The sequence below is a fragment of the Balaenoptera borealis genome (assembly GCF_965194805.1).
Source record: "Balaenoptera borealis genome assembly, chromosome: 13".
NCBI classification, from domain to species: domain Eukaryota; kingdom Metazoa; phylum Chordata; class Mammalia; order Artiodactyla; family Balaenopteridae; genus Balaenoptera; species Balaenoptera borealis.
In genome coordinates, this window is record NC_138870.1 from 95,656,209 (window position 1) to 95,673,743 (window position 17,535).

General features: G+C 48.6%; 1 protein-coding gene across 2 annotated transcripts; it reads right to left on the reverse strand.

The window, feature by feature from the left end:
• Positions 1–5: 5 nt before the first annotated feature.
• LGALS2 (galectin 2) lies at positions 6–17,275 on the reverse strand. Of its 2 annotated transcripts, none has more exons than XM_082352709.1 (4): positions 16,117–17,275; positions 1,806–1,888; positions 512–671; positions 6–346 (listed from the first exon to the last, which is right to left on the reverse strand). In XM_082352709.1, exons 2-4 carry the CDS (start codon positions 1,871–1,873, stop codon positions 200–202), a joined length of 375 nt encoding a protein of 124 aa, XP_082208835.1. In that variant the 5' UTR covers positions 1,874–1,888; positions 16,117–17,275; the 3' UTR covers positions 6–199. The 2 variants fall into 2 exon arrangements, with proteins under 2 accessions (XP_082208835.1, XP_082208834.1); XM_082352708.1 differs by lacking the exon at positions 16,117–17,275 and adding an exon at positions 6,244–6,768.
• Positions 17,276–17,535: the final 260 nt, after the last annotated feature.

The window sequence follows — 17,535 nt, forward strand, 5'->3', positions numbered from 1 at the left end:
CACAGTTCCTACCACGGAAAGACTCTATAAAGGTGGATTCTTTTGTTGGTTCTTAGCCTTGGGGGATGAGCGCAGAGGGTTAGGAACAGCAGATGGGAAGCTGGGACCCAAGGGCTGCTGATTCCTCGTGACTGGCGGTAGCTGGGGGTCAGGAGCGGGAATGCGCTCCGGGGTCTTGCGTTCTGGTGAGGTGCCGCCCTCAGTCTAGCTTGAAGGAGGAGATGTTGAACCCGCCCTGCACACTCAGGTAGCTCAAGTGGTCGTGGCCCAGCCTGTTGGGAAAGGTCAACTGGTGCCCGTCTGGCAGCTTCACCTTGAATTCGTTGTTCTCGAAGGTCACGAGGAGCTGTAGTGGGAGGGAAAGCATCAGGGAGGCAGGAGCACCCTGGTAAGGGGCCACGGCAGTGCCTGGTGGCTCAGACGGTCCCAGCCCGTGTCTAGGCCAGGGTGCCCTACCATCTGGGCTCTCCCCTTGATATCCTCCTCAGGCCCCTCCCGCCTTTGACCTCACCTTGACCTCTGATCCCGGGCTGAAGCACATGTGACTGTCCCGTTGCTCCTGCCCCCAGCTGTTGCCATCCCGTGAGTTGCAGACAACAGTGGATTCACCGAAACGTGGGTTGAAATGCAGGTTCAGTTTATCTGTCCCCTGGCCCAGATTAATCACAAAGCTGCAGGGGAAGGAGTAACAGGTGAGAATAAGGGGCCAGCCCTGGCTAAAACAGCTTGGGTCGCAGGGTTGACCACATACTGGAAGCATCACCAAAGGTTGTGTTAATTGAGGTCTGTACCTTAAAACAAGGGAGGTGACAACTTGATCAGACTTGGCACTGGATTATCACATTCCATTTAGAGCACAGACTAAGGTTCCTGACAAGAGGGTAACTAATAGTGACATTTCAGGAAATGAAGGTGTCTATCCTGGGGGAAAGAATTGCTGTATTCAACTATCTGAAGACCCATTAAGTTTGGCCATAAATAGTTGGACACCTAAAGTGGTGAGCTCCCTGTCATTAGAGGTATGCAGTCAGGAGTTGTGTGATCTCTTGAAAAGATCACTACAGGGGCCTGAGTTAGACCTTCAGGATCCCTGAGAGTGGGACGTTCTGAGTCATGGGGTGCCTTCATTGGGACGTCTCAGACCAGAGGTATCCCACATTTCTGCAACCCTTAGGGACCCACGCAGGAGAAAGGGGTGATTTTTCTCTTGGTTCCTACACAATGTGTCTGCCTGCCCTTCCCCAACCAAAAGTTGATGGAGATCAGTCCCAAGAAATGCTGACATTGTCCTGCACACAGGAGAGGCTAACGCTGAGCTGTGACATCTGAGGCGGAGAAATGCCTCGGATTCTAATGGAGAGAAGGCAAACAAGACCACTTGGCGGCCCCTGGCGGCTGTCACTGGTATAATGTGTGTGAAAGGCCGGCCTCTGACCCTTCAGCTGGGTCAAGAGGGTGGTTCCCTGGGGGTTTGGGCCTTCAGTAGAGGCACCTGACTCACAGAGGACTGGGCAGAGCTTCCGAGATTTCTCACCTGCCCCTTCAGTGTCTGTTGGGGCCAAGGAACTGAGCACATGGCATCCGCTGTGAATTCTGAAGCCTCAGATGTGAAAGCAGCCCTAACAGAAGAGGAGCCAGCAGGGGTGTGGGAGGGGGTGAGAGCGTGCAAGAGTGTACAGAAGGCCCCTGGTCTGAGGTCACTCTCGTTGTCCGACCATTTCACAAGGCTGCCCTTCCCAGCCTGTTCCAGGTCTGTGGGCAGCCCCCCTCCCCCTCCTGCCTCACCTGCCCCCCCACTGGCTCACCCATCAGCATCATCTGCGATCTTGCCCTTGATCTTCAGGGTTGTCCCCTCCTTCATGTCCATGTTCATAATCTCAAATTTCCCCTGCGCCAACAGAGAAACAACCCACACAAATCAATCACACACGTGCCCAGCGCTCTTCTGCTGGTGAAGCCCATTCACCAGCATCATCCCATCCCGACCTGGCCCCAGGCCTCACTCTCCCTCTGCCCACATGAGAGCACGGAGCTGGCAAGGGAAAGAGCCAGAGTGCTCAGATCAAAGCTTCCCGGAACCCCCCTCTTGCCCATTTTGCTTCACTCTCATCCACTGCAGCCTGAAGAACAGCCAGATCTGGAGACATAGGGCCCAGCTGAGGGAAGCTCAGTTTGCCCATCTATGAAATGGATAGAATGACTCCTGCCCACTTCACTGTTCCCAAAAGTGTTTAAGTGATGATGCACAGTGCCCTCTGCAAAATCCCCCTAACAAGGATGTGCTTAGTTCTTGCACAAACTTGGAGTCATTTTACTGACAGAAAATGACTGTATCACAGGCAGGTCTAGGCCCATCCCAAATGAAGAATCTATAAAACTCCATAAGTCACATGTCTGAACATGTCCATCAAAATCCCTCTCCATACCTCACTTTCCTCATCTATAAAATGGGCTAATTTGATTTATTCATTCAGAACCAGTTGCCGAGCGTCCACTGTGTAACAGATGCTGTTGGAGGCCCTGAGGTTAATAGCGCCTCCTTTGAGCTGGTTGGGAGGATGAGAGCTCACGTTTGTGAAGCCCACAAATAGGGCACAGGCTAAAAGCAAATCAAGGGACCGTGGTCATTGTGCTTATTTATTGCTACTACAGTATCCATCTGCTTCCTATTTTTCCATCGACCTTGGCACTGTCTGAATTTCGTATAGCAGGGGTTCCCACAACTTTACTACGGTTAGAGGGAGGCTCTCAAAGCTGGGTTTTCAAAGCTCATTATCCCAGCCCGAGAAAATGTCCAGTTTTCACATCCATGGTTGGAGGGTGTGAGGTTGGGCCAGACAGGATACAGCAGCCACCAAATATTTAGAACACTTTATGGGAGAACACATTTACATTGTGGGATTTCTGTTCACTGATTTTTTTTTTTTTTTTTTTTTCTGGAGGGAGCACACCTGGGAAGCCCTGAACCAACTCGTGGGACCGGGGCGCTTTGCTGAAAGTCAAGGGCGGTGTCCGTGGGGGGGAGGATCAATATTCCCCTGCTGGCAGCTGCCTCCTTTCCACGAAGAGGGAAAATAATCTGCCAGTTCATACACAGGGGTAGGGTTGCCCGGTTCTCCTGGAGGCAGTGCATTTTAAAAGGAAGGCCTGAGGGCTTCCCCGGTGGCGCAGTGGTTAAGAATCCGCCTGCCAATGCAGGGAACACGGGTTTGAGCCCTGGTCCGGGAAGATCCCACATGCCGCAGAGCAACTAAGCCCGTGCGCCACAACTGCTGAACCTGCACTCTGGAGCCCACAAGCCACAACTACTGAGCCTGCGCTCTAGAGCCCGTGCTCCGCAAGGGGAGAAGCCACCGCAATGAGAAGCCCACGCACCACAACAAAGAGTAGCCCCCGCTCGCCGCAACTAGAGAAAGCCCGCGCGCAGCAACGAAGACCCAACGCAGCCTAAATAAATAAATAAATAAAACAAATTTTAAAAAAAAAAAGGAAGGCCCGAAAGAGGGCTTGCCAAGCCCAGCAGCGTGCAGCCTCACAGCACGTCAGACCCTATGATGCCCCAGAGCAGGGTTTCCCAGCCTCGGCACCCTGGACATTTGGGCTGGATCACTCCTGTGGGTCTGTCCTGTGTGCTGTAGGTGGTAGAGCAGCATCCTTGGTCTCTATCCACCAGGTGCCAGTAGCACCCTCCCCCCAAGTTGTGACGACCAAAAATGTCTCCAGACGTGGCCAGACGTCCCCTGGGTGGGGGGAAATCTCCCTGCCTTCGAGAAAGTGGGATTCGGAGGCAGGAAGCCTAACTCCTCAGATGGGCACTTAGGGGAACAGCTGGATCACCGGCCAGACTGGATTAAAATTCTCCTTCAGCCTCTCACAGATAGACAGAGAATGCCTTCCTTCGAGAGGTTATCCAGTCCGTCCCAAAGAGGAACATGGGCGCCCTGCCGCCAAGCAGACCCTCACAGCGGTGTGCCCTGCGGCATGCACAATCCCCACCAGATGGCGTGAGGACTCTCCTGTCTCCTCCTAGTTGCATGCACCACCCACCAGGACCCTGGGACAGTCAGGGTGGGACTGGGATGGGGAGAAGCACCCCCGCTGCCCCTGTACGTCCTGGTGGCTGCCTGGCTCAAACAGAAGAACCCGAGACCCCAAGGCTGCTGCAGGGCAGGGGCATGAGAAAAGCTGGGCTCGGGGTGCATCTGGACAAACAGGGATGCCCATGAGAGGGGGCCTGACCCCCCTGCTTAACAAAGTCTGAAGCCCAGAGAGAGACAGGGAGGCAAAGCTGGGGTCGGGGTGGGGGCAGGTGTCAGGGGTCAGGATCTAGTGCCAGCTCTGCTCCTAACTGGCCAAATGACTAGGGGCCAGCTGTGCCACCTTCTGGACCTCGGTTCCCCCATCTTTAATATAAGAGATTTGGACTAGGTGGTCTCTGAGGAAGGAGGAAAAAAAGGGAGGGATGAGACGACCAGGGGAAGGAGAAAGTAGGGAAAGTCTCTGGGCACAGAGGTCCTCACTGGGAGGCAGAGGGTGCGGAGAGCACCGTGCCATCCACGCTGGACCCTCCAGTCACATCCACACCCTGCACCCCACCTGTGCTGACTTGAATATTGTCTCCCAGAAAACCATGTCTACTCGGAGCCTGTGAATGAGACCTATTTGGAAATAGGACCAAGTTGAGGTGAGGTCATAGTGGCTGAGGGTGGGCCCTAAATCCAATATGACTGGTGTCCTTATAAGAAGAGGGAAATTTGGACCCAGAAACACAGACACACAGAAAAGACCATGTGAAGAAGGAGGCAGAGATTGGAGGAATACAGCTACAAGCCAAGGATGGCTACAGATTGCCAGCAACCAACAGAAGCTGGAAAAGACATGAAAGAATCCTCCCCTAGAGCCTTCAGAGAGAGCATGTCCCTGTCAACACCTGGATTTCAGACCCCAAGCCTCCAAAACTGTGAGAGAGTAAATTTGTTATGGCAGCCGCAGGAAACCAATATACCATCCTCAGAAGATGCCATCTGTGATCCAAGTCCCCAAATATGGGAGACTGAGGCTCAGAGAGGGTACCTTGTCCAAGTACCTTGTCCAAGGCCACACAGTAGGCTATGGCAGAGCAGGGTTTGCAATCAAAGAATTAGCGAGGGACCTCAAAGAACCTCAACCCCTGCAATTTACAGATTGTGATCTTGGGCAAGTTAATCTTCGAGTCTCAGTTTCTTCATCTTTAATAGGTTAAAGTTGTCTATAGATGTTAGCAGTTACTATTATTGCCACGATTAATATTTCTAATGAGAGGGAATTCCCTGGCGGTCCAGAGGTTAGGACTCCAGTGCTTCCACTGCAGGGGGCCCCGGGTTTGATCCCTGGTCGGGAAAATAAGATCCCGCAAGCTGAGGGGGACAGGCAAAAAAAAAAAAAAAAAAAATTACTGATGAGAAAACTGAGGCTAGAGGGGGAAAGAAACAGGCTCAGAACCGTGGTGGAGGGAGCAGAGAACCTCGGTGCTAAAGGGCTGTGGAGGGACTTCCCTGGTGGTCCAGTGGTTAAGACTCTACACTCCCAATGCAGGGGACCTGGTTCGATCCCTGGTTGGGGAACAGATCCCACATGCCCACAACTAAAAATCCCACGCGTGCAGCAACTGAGACCCGGCGCAGCCAAGTAAATAAATAAATACTTTTTTTAAAAGGGGGTGGGGGGCTTCCCTGGTGGCGCAGTGGTTGAGAATCTGCCTGCCAATGCAGGGGACACGGGTTCGAGCCCTGGTCTGGGAAGATCCCACATGCCGCGGAGCAACTAAGCCCGTGAGCCACAATTACTGAGCCTGCGCATCTGGAGCCTGTGCTCCGCAACAAGAGAGGCCGAGATAATGAGAGGCCCGTGCACCGCGATGAAGAGTGGCCCCCACTTGCCGCAACTAGAGAAAGCCCTCGCACAGAAACAAAGACCCAACACAGCCATAAATAAAAAAATTTTTTTAAAAACTCTTGGGATGTGACCTTAAACATGTATATTTGTAGCAAGCACCCCAAATGATTCTAATGTACAAAACTCATTTAAAAAAAAAAAAAAGGGTGTGGGCTGTGGAGGTGATCTGTCCAACTTCCTCAGTATACAGATGAGGAAACGGAGGCTGGAGGGGCAGCGATGCTTTTCCGCCAGCATCCACCCCACCCCCACTCAGGCGAAGAGGCAGAGGGTTGGAGGAGGTGGGCAGTGGGGAGCCGGCATCCTCACCGACATGGTGGCAGCTCCTGACGGCAGCCCTCGGTGGCTCCTGGAGATCTGGGCTCAGGGTCTCACCTCACAGTCCAGCTTATATCCTAGAATATTACACATTAACTCCCCCAAGGCCATAAATGAGGACTTTGGTCCTTTCTGCCAGGGTGTTTCTCCACCCACATCTCCTGGTACCCAGAACAAACAGGCAGAAGGCTCCTCACCCTGGCCCGGCCCACTCAGCACAGAGCATCCTCCTGGCCTCCCTCCAGCCCAGCTTCCCAGCCTCCTCCCGGATCTCGAGGGCATGTGACCCCAGAAGCAGCGCTGAACTGGGCGCCAGGAGCGGGCACAAACCATGTGAGCTTGGCAGGCTACCCCACAACCCTGAGCCCCACTTTCTCATCCTTAAACAGAGAGACTTGTGTGTAAAAATCTCTATACTTTTATGATGTCCAGATTCATTTTGAGAGTCTTTTGTTTTCTCCCCTCACCTCATGATTTTTCTGATTGTCTGTGAAAGTTTTAAAAGCAATACATGGTGGATTCAAAGAAAACATCTAGAAGTATCAATAGCAAACTAAGTAGGGAAGGGAGTGGGAGGGCTGGGGAGGGTGGGGTGGGTAATGGGATTTCCGTGCTTTGCTCTTTACCCCTGCTACTTATGTAATTGACATACTTACCATAGTCAGTTAGAGATATTAAATAAAAAGAAATACGGGGCTTCCCTGGTGGCGCAGTGGTTGAGAATCTGCCTACCAATGCAGGGGACACGGGTTCGAGCCCTGGTCTGGGAAGATCCCACATGCCGCGGAGCAACTGGCCCCGTGAGCCACAATTACTGAGCCTGCGCGTCTGGAGCCTGTGCTCCGCAACGGGAGAGGCTGCGATAATGAGAGGCCCGCGCACCGCGATGAAGAGTGGCCCCCACTCGCCGCAACTGGAGAGGGCCCTCGCGCAGAAGCGAGGACCCAACACAGCCATAAATAAATAAATAAAAACTTAAAAAAAAAAAAAAAAAAAGAAATACGATCACTCATAATCCCACCACCAGGATGGAGCCTGCTTATTTTATTGGCACATTTCCTTCCATGCGGTTTTCAATGGATTTATATCATAGACACACGTTGTCTATTCAATTGTTGATCCTGCTTCATTCAGTAAACATTAAAGCCCACAAATCTATATTTCAGAACTATATATTAATGGCAGTGAAATACTCTACCTTTCAATGACTAAATTTATTCAACCTATTTCCTTCTGCTGAACACTTACATTAATTCCAAGTGTTTGCTATTTAAAATGCTACTGCATTCAATTATTTGCACATAACGTCTGGCAGCATCATGACAATTTTTTTAAGGCGGATTCCCAGAAGTAGAATTTTTCTAGAGCCCTGGTCTGGCAAGCTGGAGAGTTTTCCATTAGAGCTGGCGGTAGCCACTCTGGGTGGGGTGCTGGTGGGCCAGCCCTGCTGAAGGCCCTTCTGTGCCAGGAGCTGACAGGTGGCTCACTGCGCAGCACTCACAGAGGACGCCACCTTCAGTCCCCGGCCCGCCCCGAGACGAGAGGGATTTCCTCGCAAGGAAATTGATCCCTTCTTGATCTTTCTCCCAGGGCCATTGTAAAACCCAAGCAAGATAAGGAGTTGAAAGTGCTTCATAAACGGAAACTCTCTAATCAACAGAAACTACACCTTGTAGAGGTGACATTTTTCTGATGATATCAGTAATTCTAGCCCACAGTAGAAAGTACACAAAGTAAAAAGAACTTAAAAGTTCACTTGTTTTAGAAGAATGTTTAAAGACAGGAGAACATTACCACACTTATGAATTGTGCTCTTTTCTGTGTGTATGTTTTACATCAATGGAAGATTTTTAAAATACTAATAAAGGAAAGGAAAAAAATCACTGACACCTGCATCTCCAACCTTGTTCTCTTAATAATGCCTACCTTCTGCAGGGTATTTTACGCTTTACAGAGCACTTTTTCCAGACCTCATCACAATAAACTCAATAAATTCTGGAGGTGATCTTTACTATTACCCCATTTTTCAGATGAGGAACAAAGGTTCCCAGGCCTCATACAACTAACAAGTAGCAGAGCTTGCCTTGTCTACCAACCCATTGCTCAGATGACTGCCAAGGCATGTTACACTGCCCTCACTTAGCAAAAACAATATTTGACCTCCAGGAGGAGTATGATCTTAAACCCTTTGTGTGGTGGCAACCTCTTAGCTGGCCCCCAGTGATCCCTACTCTTGGTATTCACACCCGTGTATAACTGGCTCCCCTTGAGCGAGGCTAGACCCAGTGACCCAATTCTAATAGCATACTAGAATTCTAGAACAGAATGCTAGAAGATTAGGTTTCAAAAGACTGATTATGAAAAGAAAGACTACAAAAAGACTGCTCTCTCACTCTCTCTCATTCTCTCTCTCTCTCTCTCTCTCTCTCTCTCTCTCTCTCTCTGCCCTAGCTCTGGGGGAAGAAGCAAGTGAGCCATGTTATCAGTAGTCCTATGGAGAAGTCCATGTGCCAGAGAACTGACGTCTCCGGCCAACCAGTGATGAGGACCTGAGCCCTGCCAATACCCATGTGAGTGAACTTGGCAGCGGATCTTCTCCCATTTGAGCCTTGGGATGGCTGGTGTCACCAACAATTTGACTGCAGCCTTGTGAGAGACCCTGAGCCAGAAGGCACCCAGCTAAGTCCTGTCTGGATTCCTGATCCCAGAAACTGTAAGAAATGTGTTTCTTATTTTAAGTCCCTAAGTTCTGGTTAATTTGTTACACAGCAGTAGATAAGTAATACACTTTGCCAAGCAATTGTTATCAGAAGTTTGGTGGGAGAAATAATACTCATGAAAGCCTCCTGACTAAAGAATCTGCAGGGACTTCCCTGGGTGGCACAGTGGTTAAGAATCCACCTGCCAATGCAGGGGACACGGGTTCAATCCCTGGGCCGGGGAGATCCCACATGCCGCGGAGCAACTAAGCCCGTGTGCCGCAACTACTGAGCCCGCATGCCACAACTACTGAGCCTGTGTACCTAGAGCCCATGCTCTGCAACAAGATAAGTCACTGCAATGAGAAGCCCGTGCACCACAACGAGAGCAGCCCCTGCTCGCTATAACTAAAAAAAGCCCATATGCAGCAACGAAGATCCAAAGCAGCCAAAAATAAATAAATATATTTTTAAAATAAATAAATTTTTAAAATAAATAAATAAAGAATCTGCAGTCCGCACATGTCCCTAGACATTCTACTACCTTGTTCTTTTTAAAGAACCAGCTCTTGGTTTTGTTTCCTTCATTATTTTCTGCTTTTATGCTAATTAACTTTTAGAGTTTTTTTTAACTTTTTCTTTTATTGCTCTTTTTCTAACTTCTTGAGGTGAATGTTTAGTTCATTGACTTTTCATCTTTTCTTCTTACTAATAACTGTATTTAAAGCTATGAATTTTCCTCTACCTACTACTTTGGCCCCTTCTCGTAGATTTTCAGATGTTCTGCTCAATATTCCAAATGTTACCCTTGAATCAAGCCAGATGATCAGAAAGTTGTTCTCAGCACTTAGTACATGCTTAATAAATATTTATTGACTGACTGACTGAATAGCAAAAATCATCATCATCATCAGGGAAGAGTTAGAAAGTGAAACATCAATACTACAGGATTGGCTAAGTTAATGGTGCTAAGAAAATATAAATGAACTATTATGCGGCCATCAGAAATCACAATTTGAGGAGACCCTCAATGGCCGTGGTTCCTTGCTCATGGTACAGTGTTAAGTGAATAAAGCGGCTACAAAAGCAAGTTCCCAGGACTTCATGATGGGCCCTTACAGATCTGCCTTCACTGAATTGTACACCAGGCCACCAGGCTGCGCTGAGGGACAACAGTGAGGAGCAGCCGTAACAAAGCTGCTGGTGTGTCCACCTCTGAGGTGCCAAGGAGGACATGGCCTAGCTGGCCACACAGGGTCTCCCTCATGGAACAAAAGCACAAAAGACTTGATTCAAATGCATGGGATTGAGGGCCCCATAGAAGAAAAGTACAAAATAAAGCCAGGCCTTAAAGAGGCCAAGTCTAGTAGAGAGACAAGCTTGGACACAGGAAACGACTAGAAAATAATTAATGACACCCCAATGGAAGGCTTCAGAAAGTCCCAGATTCCTGGGGCCAGAGGGGGTTCTCCAATGTCATTTAGAGGTCAGTATAGCTCTGGAATCTTTGTTCCAACCTCTCTGAGTTCAGTCTCCTCCTCTGTAAAATGAGAGCAATAAGTGTTGTGAGGATTAAGGGAGACAAAGCCTGGCACTTCGTTAATAGTTAACAGAAAACATTTGTCATTATTATCAGGAGCCCAGTGCCCTACCTGTGTCAGCTGGGAGGAAGGCTGCTCACCTCCACCTGGCGGCCAGGTCTGAGACCCAGGCCTGTGGGAATGTTCTCCTTGCAAACTCCCAGGGCCCCATCATGACTTTTGTGAGCCTGAGGTATTTCTGCCTTCATGGGTCCCTTCCTCCATTAGAAAATATATATTATACACACATAGACATAAACATACATATATTTAATTGTATTTTATGACTGCATTGAATAAATATATCAATGTTACATATATATATTTTTTAAATAAATAAATGTATTCGTTTATTTATTTTTGACTGCGTTGGGTCTTCGTTGCTGCGCATGGGCCTTCTCTAGTTGTAGTGAGCGGGGGCTACACTTCGTCGCGGTGCGAGGGCTTCTCACTGCAGTGGCTTCTCTTGTTGCGGAGCACGGGCTCTAGGTGCGCAGGCTTCAGTACTTGTGGCACACAGGCTTAGCTCTCCGCGACATGTGGTATCTTCCCCAACCAGGGATCGACCCGTGTCCCCTGCGTTGGCAGGCGGATTCTTAACCACTGAGCCACCAGGGAAGTCCCTCAATGCTATTTATTAAAACACTTTTGTCCACCTGAAAGTTCATTTTCTCTTCTGATTTTATTTTTTTGGCCACACCACGTGACAAATGGAATCTTAGTTCCTTGACCAGGGATGGAACCTGTGCCCCCTGCCGTGGAAGCATGGAGCCCTAACCACTGGACAGCCAGGGAATTCCTCTTCTGATTTTATAAGAGATTAAAACATTTTGGTGGGCCCCTAAATTGTCTGGGCCTGAGCCACTGTGTTCTGCTGGGCCTAATGGAGAGTTTGGCCTGTGGCTTCCAGTAACTGTCACCCACCAGGCCTCCTGCTGTTGGGGGACTTTGGTCCTGAGGTCTGTGGGATCCCTGCCTATCTCCTCTCCTGTCCTTCTCCTCCCAAAGAACAAACAAATCAACTCATCAGTGATGTCTGTCCACACTTCCCTCCCTGCTCATTCTCTCTCCAACTTCCTCTTTCTGAGACCAGGAGGTGCCAGGACGGGGCTCATGGAAAGCACCGAGCTTTTGGCAACAAATAGGCAAATAACACATCCTGGCTCTGTCACCTGCAAGCTGAGGAGCCACGTCAGGTCACTTCAAGCCTCAGTTTCTTCATTTGTGAAAGGGAGCTAATAGTATCTTCTTCACGGGGTGACTGTGAGAATTTTTGTTTGTTTGTTTGTTTTGGTTTTTTAGGGCTATGCAGCATGCAGGATCTTAGTTCCCCAGCCAGGGATCAAACCCGTGCCCCCTGCAGTGGAAGCGCGGAGTCCTAACCACTGGACCACCAGGGAATTCCCGATTGTGAGAATTTTTAAAGATTTTTTAAATTAAAAAAGTTAACCTATGTAGCATGTGGGGCGCATAATAGATGCTAAAAATTAAGTAAAGAAACAAATGTCTTCCTTCCTTGCTTTGAGGGAGGATTCCTAAATGGGCAGAGGTTTCACCTGAGACGATGAAGCCAAGTATCCAGGACAGTGGAGAGAGCAGAAGCTCGGAGCGAATCTGCAACAAGCAGCATCTAAGAGCCTGGACTCTGGCTGGTGAGCACATCCCTTCCCCCGCCCCTGGAGGACAGTTCTCCTTGGGAAGCCAGCGTCCATCCTCCCAGAGCCCAGGGAGCCTGGGACTAGAGCATGATGGGTAAGGAGAAAGACGCTGGTGACAGCCAGATGTACCATCTCAAGGGGCCAAATGATCACACCAGCAAGATCGGGGCCCTGTTTTCCCCTGGACAGATCTAGGGCTTATGATCTGTGCTTTCCAGTCCTTATACAGAGAAAAGCCCCTCTTATTCCCACTATCTTTCTTCAGTTGTGTTAGCCTCAGGCACAAGGAGGTCTGTCTATAGCTGTGTGACCTTGGGCAAGTCACATAACCTCTCTGGGCTTCAGCTGGTCCATCTGCAAAATGGGAACTGTCACGGTCACACCTCACAGGGCAGATGTGGGCCTTAAGGGAGAACGTACGCGAAGTGCTAATCACTGTGCCGACCCATGTTCAGCTGAATAAATAAATGTTCACTGTTATTAAATATTAACTTCAGGTCTGCTTGGATGTCCAGCCCTGCTTCTGCATCTCTGACCAGCCGACCGTCTGTCCTTCAACGGACATCCACAGAGCTCTTACCTCATCTGGTCCAGGGATCTTCCCTGTTTAACCTGATCGCCGGGTTCTGTGGCCTCACCCTGAACCCCAGCTGCTGGCTGCACCTGGCCACACTCCCAGTGCGCATCCTTCCAGGACTGCCTAGGTCCACTGGAGCTCCTGGGTCATCCTCGCCTCACCTGGAATTGGGGAGGGCCCTTGTGGGAGAAAGGGGTGGGTCACAGCCACTTCACTGTCTCCCCTTCTCCGCTCCTGCCCCCACTATCTTTTCACCACCCATTGGGGTCTTTATAAAATGGAAATGACAACACCCCACTCTCCTGCTCGAAACCCTCCAGGCTTCTCCTCACACTTAGAACAAATCCAAACTCCCACCTTGGCTGACAAGGTCCCGCCGATCCAGTCCTGTCCACCTTGCAGGCTCATCTCATCACACATGCCCCCTGGCCAGGCTGACCCGTGGATTCGCCAAACTCATTCCAGCCTCAAGACTTTGTCCTTGCTGTTCCCTCCACCTAGAACTCTTCCTCAGCTCTTGGCTGGACCTTATCAGGTTGATCTTAACTCAAGGGTGGATGGATGGATGGATGGATGGATGGATGGCTGGATGGATGGATGAGTGCATGGGAGGATGAAAAGGTGAATAGGTGGTTGGGTGGGTGGGTGAGGGGTGGATGGACGAATGGGTGGTTGGATGGTAGATCAGCAGCAAGAACCACTCATCACAGGGCTCAGAAGGGGGGTATTTTCGGTGGCTCCAATCCAGTGATGCATTGCCCCTTCACTTCCTCTTCCCCCCACGCCCTCCCAGCATGTTACCCAGGTCCTTTGGATCAGGGAGGCTCCTTCTCAGGGTCATACCTACCTATGAACATGTGGTACTGGGTGCATTTACACAAGAGACCATAATGTTCTATGTTCTGCTTCTTATAAGTGGCAAGAGGAACATTTTTTCCATAGAGAACATCTCTCTAGAAATTAAACAATAAAGCAAACTGTTTCTGTTACTTGGGTAGTCCTGGAGTGCCCTTCCTGGGGGAGAGGAGACCTCAGCCCTGAGCCCGGTTCCTGTGTCCAGAGCACCCAGTCTTCCTGTGGACAATGGGGGCTTGGATGCCTTAATGGCCTGGTCACAGCTGATGCGGCAGATCCATGGAGTACAGAAGCAACACCTGGATTGCAACTCCCAACCGAGAATTCCCACCTGCGCCCAGCTCCTGATCGGCATGTGAATTATATCTCAATAAAGCTATTTTAAAAGTCAGAGATTCCCTAGAGTTCGTAATGACAACTTATTTTCACTTATTTTCCTTTTAAGACCCCACCTGGAGTCTGGGTTCCAGCTACAGGGCACAGCCATGGTGTTTTCTGAAGGTTGTAGAAGGGGAAACCTCTCTCCAAGAGAGAGAAAGCATTTGCCTCCTCCTGCTGGCCACTAAGAGAACAAACTAAATTAGGTTGAAAAATAGATTGTCAACTGCTAAGCATTTATCTTAAAAAAAAAAAGAGAGAGAAAGAAAAGAAAAAGAAGACATGCATGCGATTTAAAAAACACTTCACAAAGCTCAAAAGGGCTTTACAGGGAAAAGCAAGTCCCCCATCCACCCCGGTCTCCACAGCTACTCAGAGGCGAATACCCTTCTCCTGCTTCCTTCCAGAGATACCCTACACACCACACAGTTTCAAGTGTGCCGCACTGTCTCGTACCTTGCTTTTATTCTCTTAATATATCTTGAAGATTGTTCCATATCAGTAAAACACTTTTCTCTTTCCAAAGGCTGTGTCCGACTACTCTGAGATCCAACTAATGGGAAATTGAGTTGGACATACATTTAGTTTGAGTTTAGTAGATTATAGTTATAAGGTTCACAGTCAACTTCTAGAATAGTTAGGTGATTGCTAGCATCCTAGTGTAGGGAATGGTTCACAGAAATACTCCAATCACCCATACCCAGTCACCATGTCAATTCACCTGGTGTCCTGACATAAAGGTGCAGGGACAGAGGTCACATCACTACGTCACCATGACACCTAGGCACCTGACGTGGGAAGAATGTGGGCAGTGGAGGAGAACCCAGGTCTGCGTTGTATAGAGCCAGAAGCCAGTCTATGGAAAACTCTTCCAATTCTCAGACGTGTAAAATTACATGTGGAGGATCGAGTTCCCACTGATCTAGTTACAGCAAAAGTCCACGCCATTGGGAACACAATTAATAGCACAGCATATCTAATTATAAACGCACCACATGCTATTTTCTTTTTGGGGTGGGAGAATCATGTGCAATAGAATTAACCAGGATGCCTCTGTTGTAGGACACCAACCCATAACAGTACTGTGCATAGCAAGTACATCTGTGTATGTCTTCAAATGTTTTATATATCATGACTCATGGGCTTCTGTCTCATACACACCACATTTTGTTCTGACAAAGTCTGCGGCTCCTAGTGAAACCACACAGAAAATTTGTCTTTCCCAAATTTGACAAAATTAAACATTTTAGGTTTACATGACATTACCAAAAACTGATTGTAAAGCTGAGAAAAACTTTTCTAAAATAATAAAACAAAAAACATTTTGATCAAACATGCTAGAAGCCTGACTTTTCTTTCTCTTTATAGAAAATATAAGAAAGTCACTGCTATATGAAAAGCATGCATCCTCAAATTGCAGGAAAAAAGGTAGTAAAGCAATATGTCAGGTAGTTTAGTGAAAATTTCTTATTGTTCTGACTTTATGATTATGGTGTTTGTCAGACTCTTTTTTTTTACTTTTTATTTTTTGTTCGTTTGTTTTGGCCACGCCACACGGCACGCGGGATCTTAGTTCCCTGGCCTGGGATTGAACCTCCAATCCCTGCAGTGGAAGCTCAGAGTCTCAACCACTGGACCACCAGGGAAATCCCAGTCAGACTTTTAAAGTTTGTAATTTATAGGAATTTATTTTTTTGCTCTAAATAAATACCTGATTTTGCATACATAATTTTATATTCTTTTTTTTTAAAGAGGTCCCTAAATTTTACAAACTTCAGCCTCCATAAAACTTGAGTTCAGCTGGTCCTGATGTAAAGTGCATTTCTTACATTTGATATCTGTCAAAAAAAAAAAAAATTTAAAAGCTCTGGACTAGGGACTTCCCTGGCGGTCCAGTGGTTACACCTTACAATGCAGGGGGTATGGGTTCGATCCCTGGTCAGGGAGCTAAGATCCCACATGCCTCGTGTCCAAAAACCCAACCCAAAACATAAAACAGAAGCAACATTGTAACAAATTCAATAAAGACTTTAAAAATGGTCCACATCAAAAAAAATCTAAAAAAAAAGAATTAAATTAAAAAAAAAAAGCTCTGGACTATATATGTTATCGCAAACCTTTCTTCCAGCTCCAGAAGTTTCTAAATCTGTGGGAAATGCACGCTGTCCCCTCCTCTGAGCAGCTGCAACTCGGACAAAAAGAGAAGGAAGTCCTTTCTTGGAGCTTATCCAAGTCTTTCCTGCTCTATTTGGAGTCCTTGTCCCCTAGGGAGGCAGGAAGACAAAATGCCAGTGTGCTAAGTTCCAGGGGGAGAAGTGAAGACAGAAGCCCTGAAGGTATAAGCTTTGGGGGAAAGGGAAGAGAGAGGGGTAAGACCAAAGCCCTAAATCTAGGGAACACAATTGAGGGGCTCTCCCAGTATGACAGTAGTGGTCACCACCTGGAGCTTTCTTTATTTAGCATTTATTGAGTGCACATATATACTATGTGTTCTATATTATCTTTAATCCTCTGCCAACTGAGGCTCAAGTGGTAAAAGACTTGCCCAAAGTCACATAACTCTGCTCTCTCCTGCCCTGCACATTCTTCCCTCCATCTACCTCACAGTTCCTGGGGTTCCTAAAGTTCAGTATGTACTTCCCACATACTGCCCCCTCAGCTAGGGGAGGAAATTCCTCCTCCTTCTTTAGCTCCATGCTCAAGGGCACCTCCTCTTTCCACCTCTCACTCCACCACCAGGGTAATTGGTCTTGCCCTCCTCTGCTGCTCTTAGAATATACCCTTGCAGGACTTGTTACAGCATCGCTGGTGTTACAGCTCCCTGGTGCATTGTCTTCGTGGCACCACCCAGATCTGAAATTTAGAAAACAAATTGTTCATTTATTTATGTTCTTATTAGTTTACTAGAATGTAAGTTCCACGAGGGCGGTGCCTTGCCGGTCTTATTCACCCCTGTATGCCCTGACACAGGACTTGGCACAAGGTGGGTGTTCAATAATTACTTCCAAGTGCAACCTCTACCTCAAAGTTGTGCTCCACGCTCCAAGTCTCAGAGCACAAGAATGAATGGCACGCCTCTGTCCATCAGCCAATTAACGCTGGGCAATATTTGCATATTGCCTTCCTATTGGTGAAATCCGTGGTCTCTAGTTTCCTTCCAGCCAGTGGAAGGAGGGTCATAATATCGGCCTCTGTGGCCACACCCTTCTGTAAAAACCAGATCTTCCTACCCGCTGGAAAGGGGTATGGATGGGGGTGGGGGGCGGAACGGGGTTGCTCAGACCTTTCAGTCCCCAGCCCCTTATCCTCCAACCCCGTTGGCACACAACTCAGTCACACAGCGAGTGTGACCCTACCTGGTATACCTGAGCACCGAGCTGGGAGAGGCTGATGTTAAGAAGAGCTGGGGCAGAGGGAGGTCGGACACCAGGATCCCGCTAAGCTGCAGTGATCATCCACACCGCGCAGTCAGACCATCGGGTGGGTCTGTATTACCCCAGACGTGCACATCTCGGATCTAAGGTCTTTGAGGAACC

Coding starts and splice junctions, on each gene's coding strand:
- LGALS2 (XM_082352708.1), bottom strand. Junction 672..1,805: donor ATCGCAGATGATGCTGATGG/GTGAGCCAGTGG, acceptor CTTCCCCTGCAG/CTTTGTGATTAATCTGGGCC. Junction 347..511: donor GCCCGGGATCAGAGGTCAAG/GTGAGGTCAAAG, acceptor CTCCCACTACAG/CTCCTCGTGACCTTCGAGAA.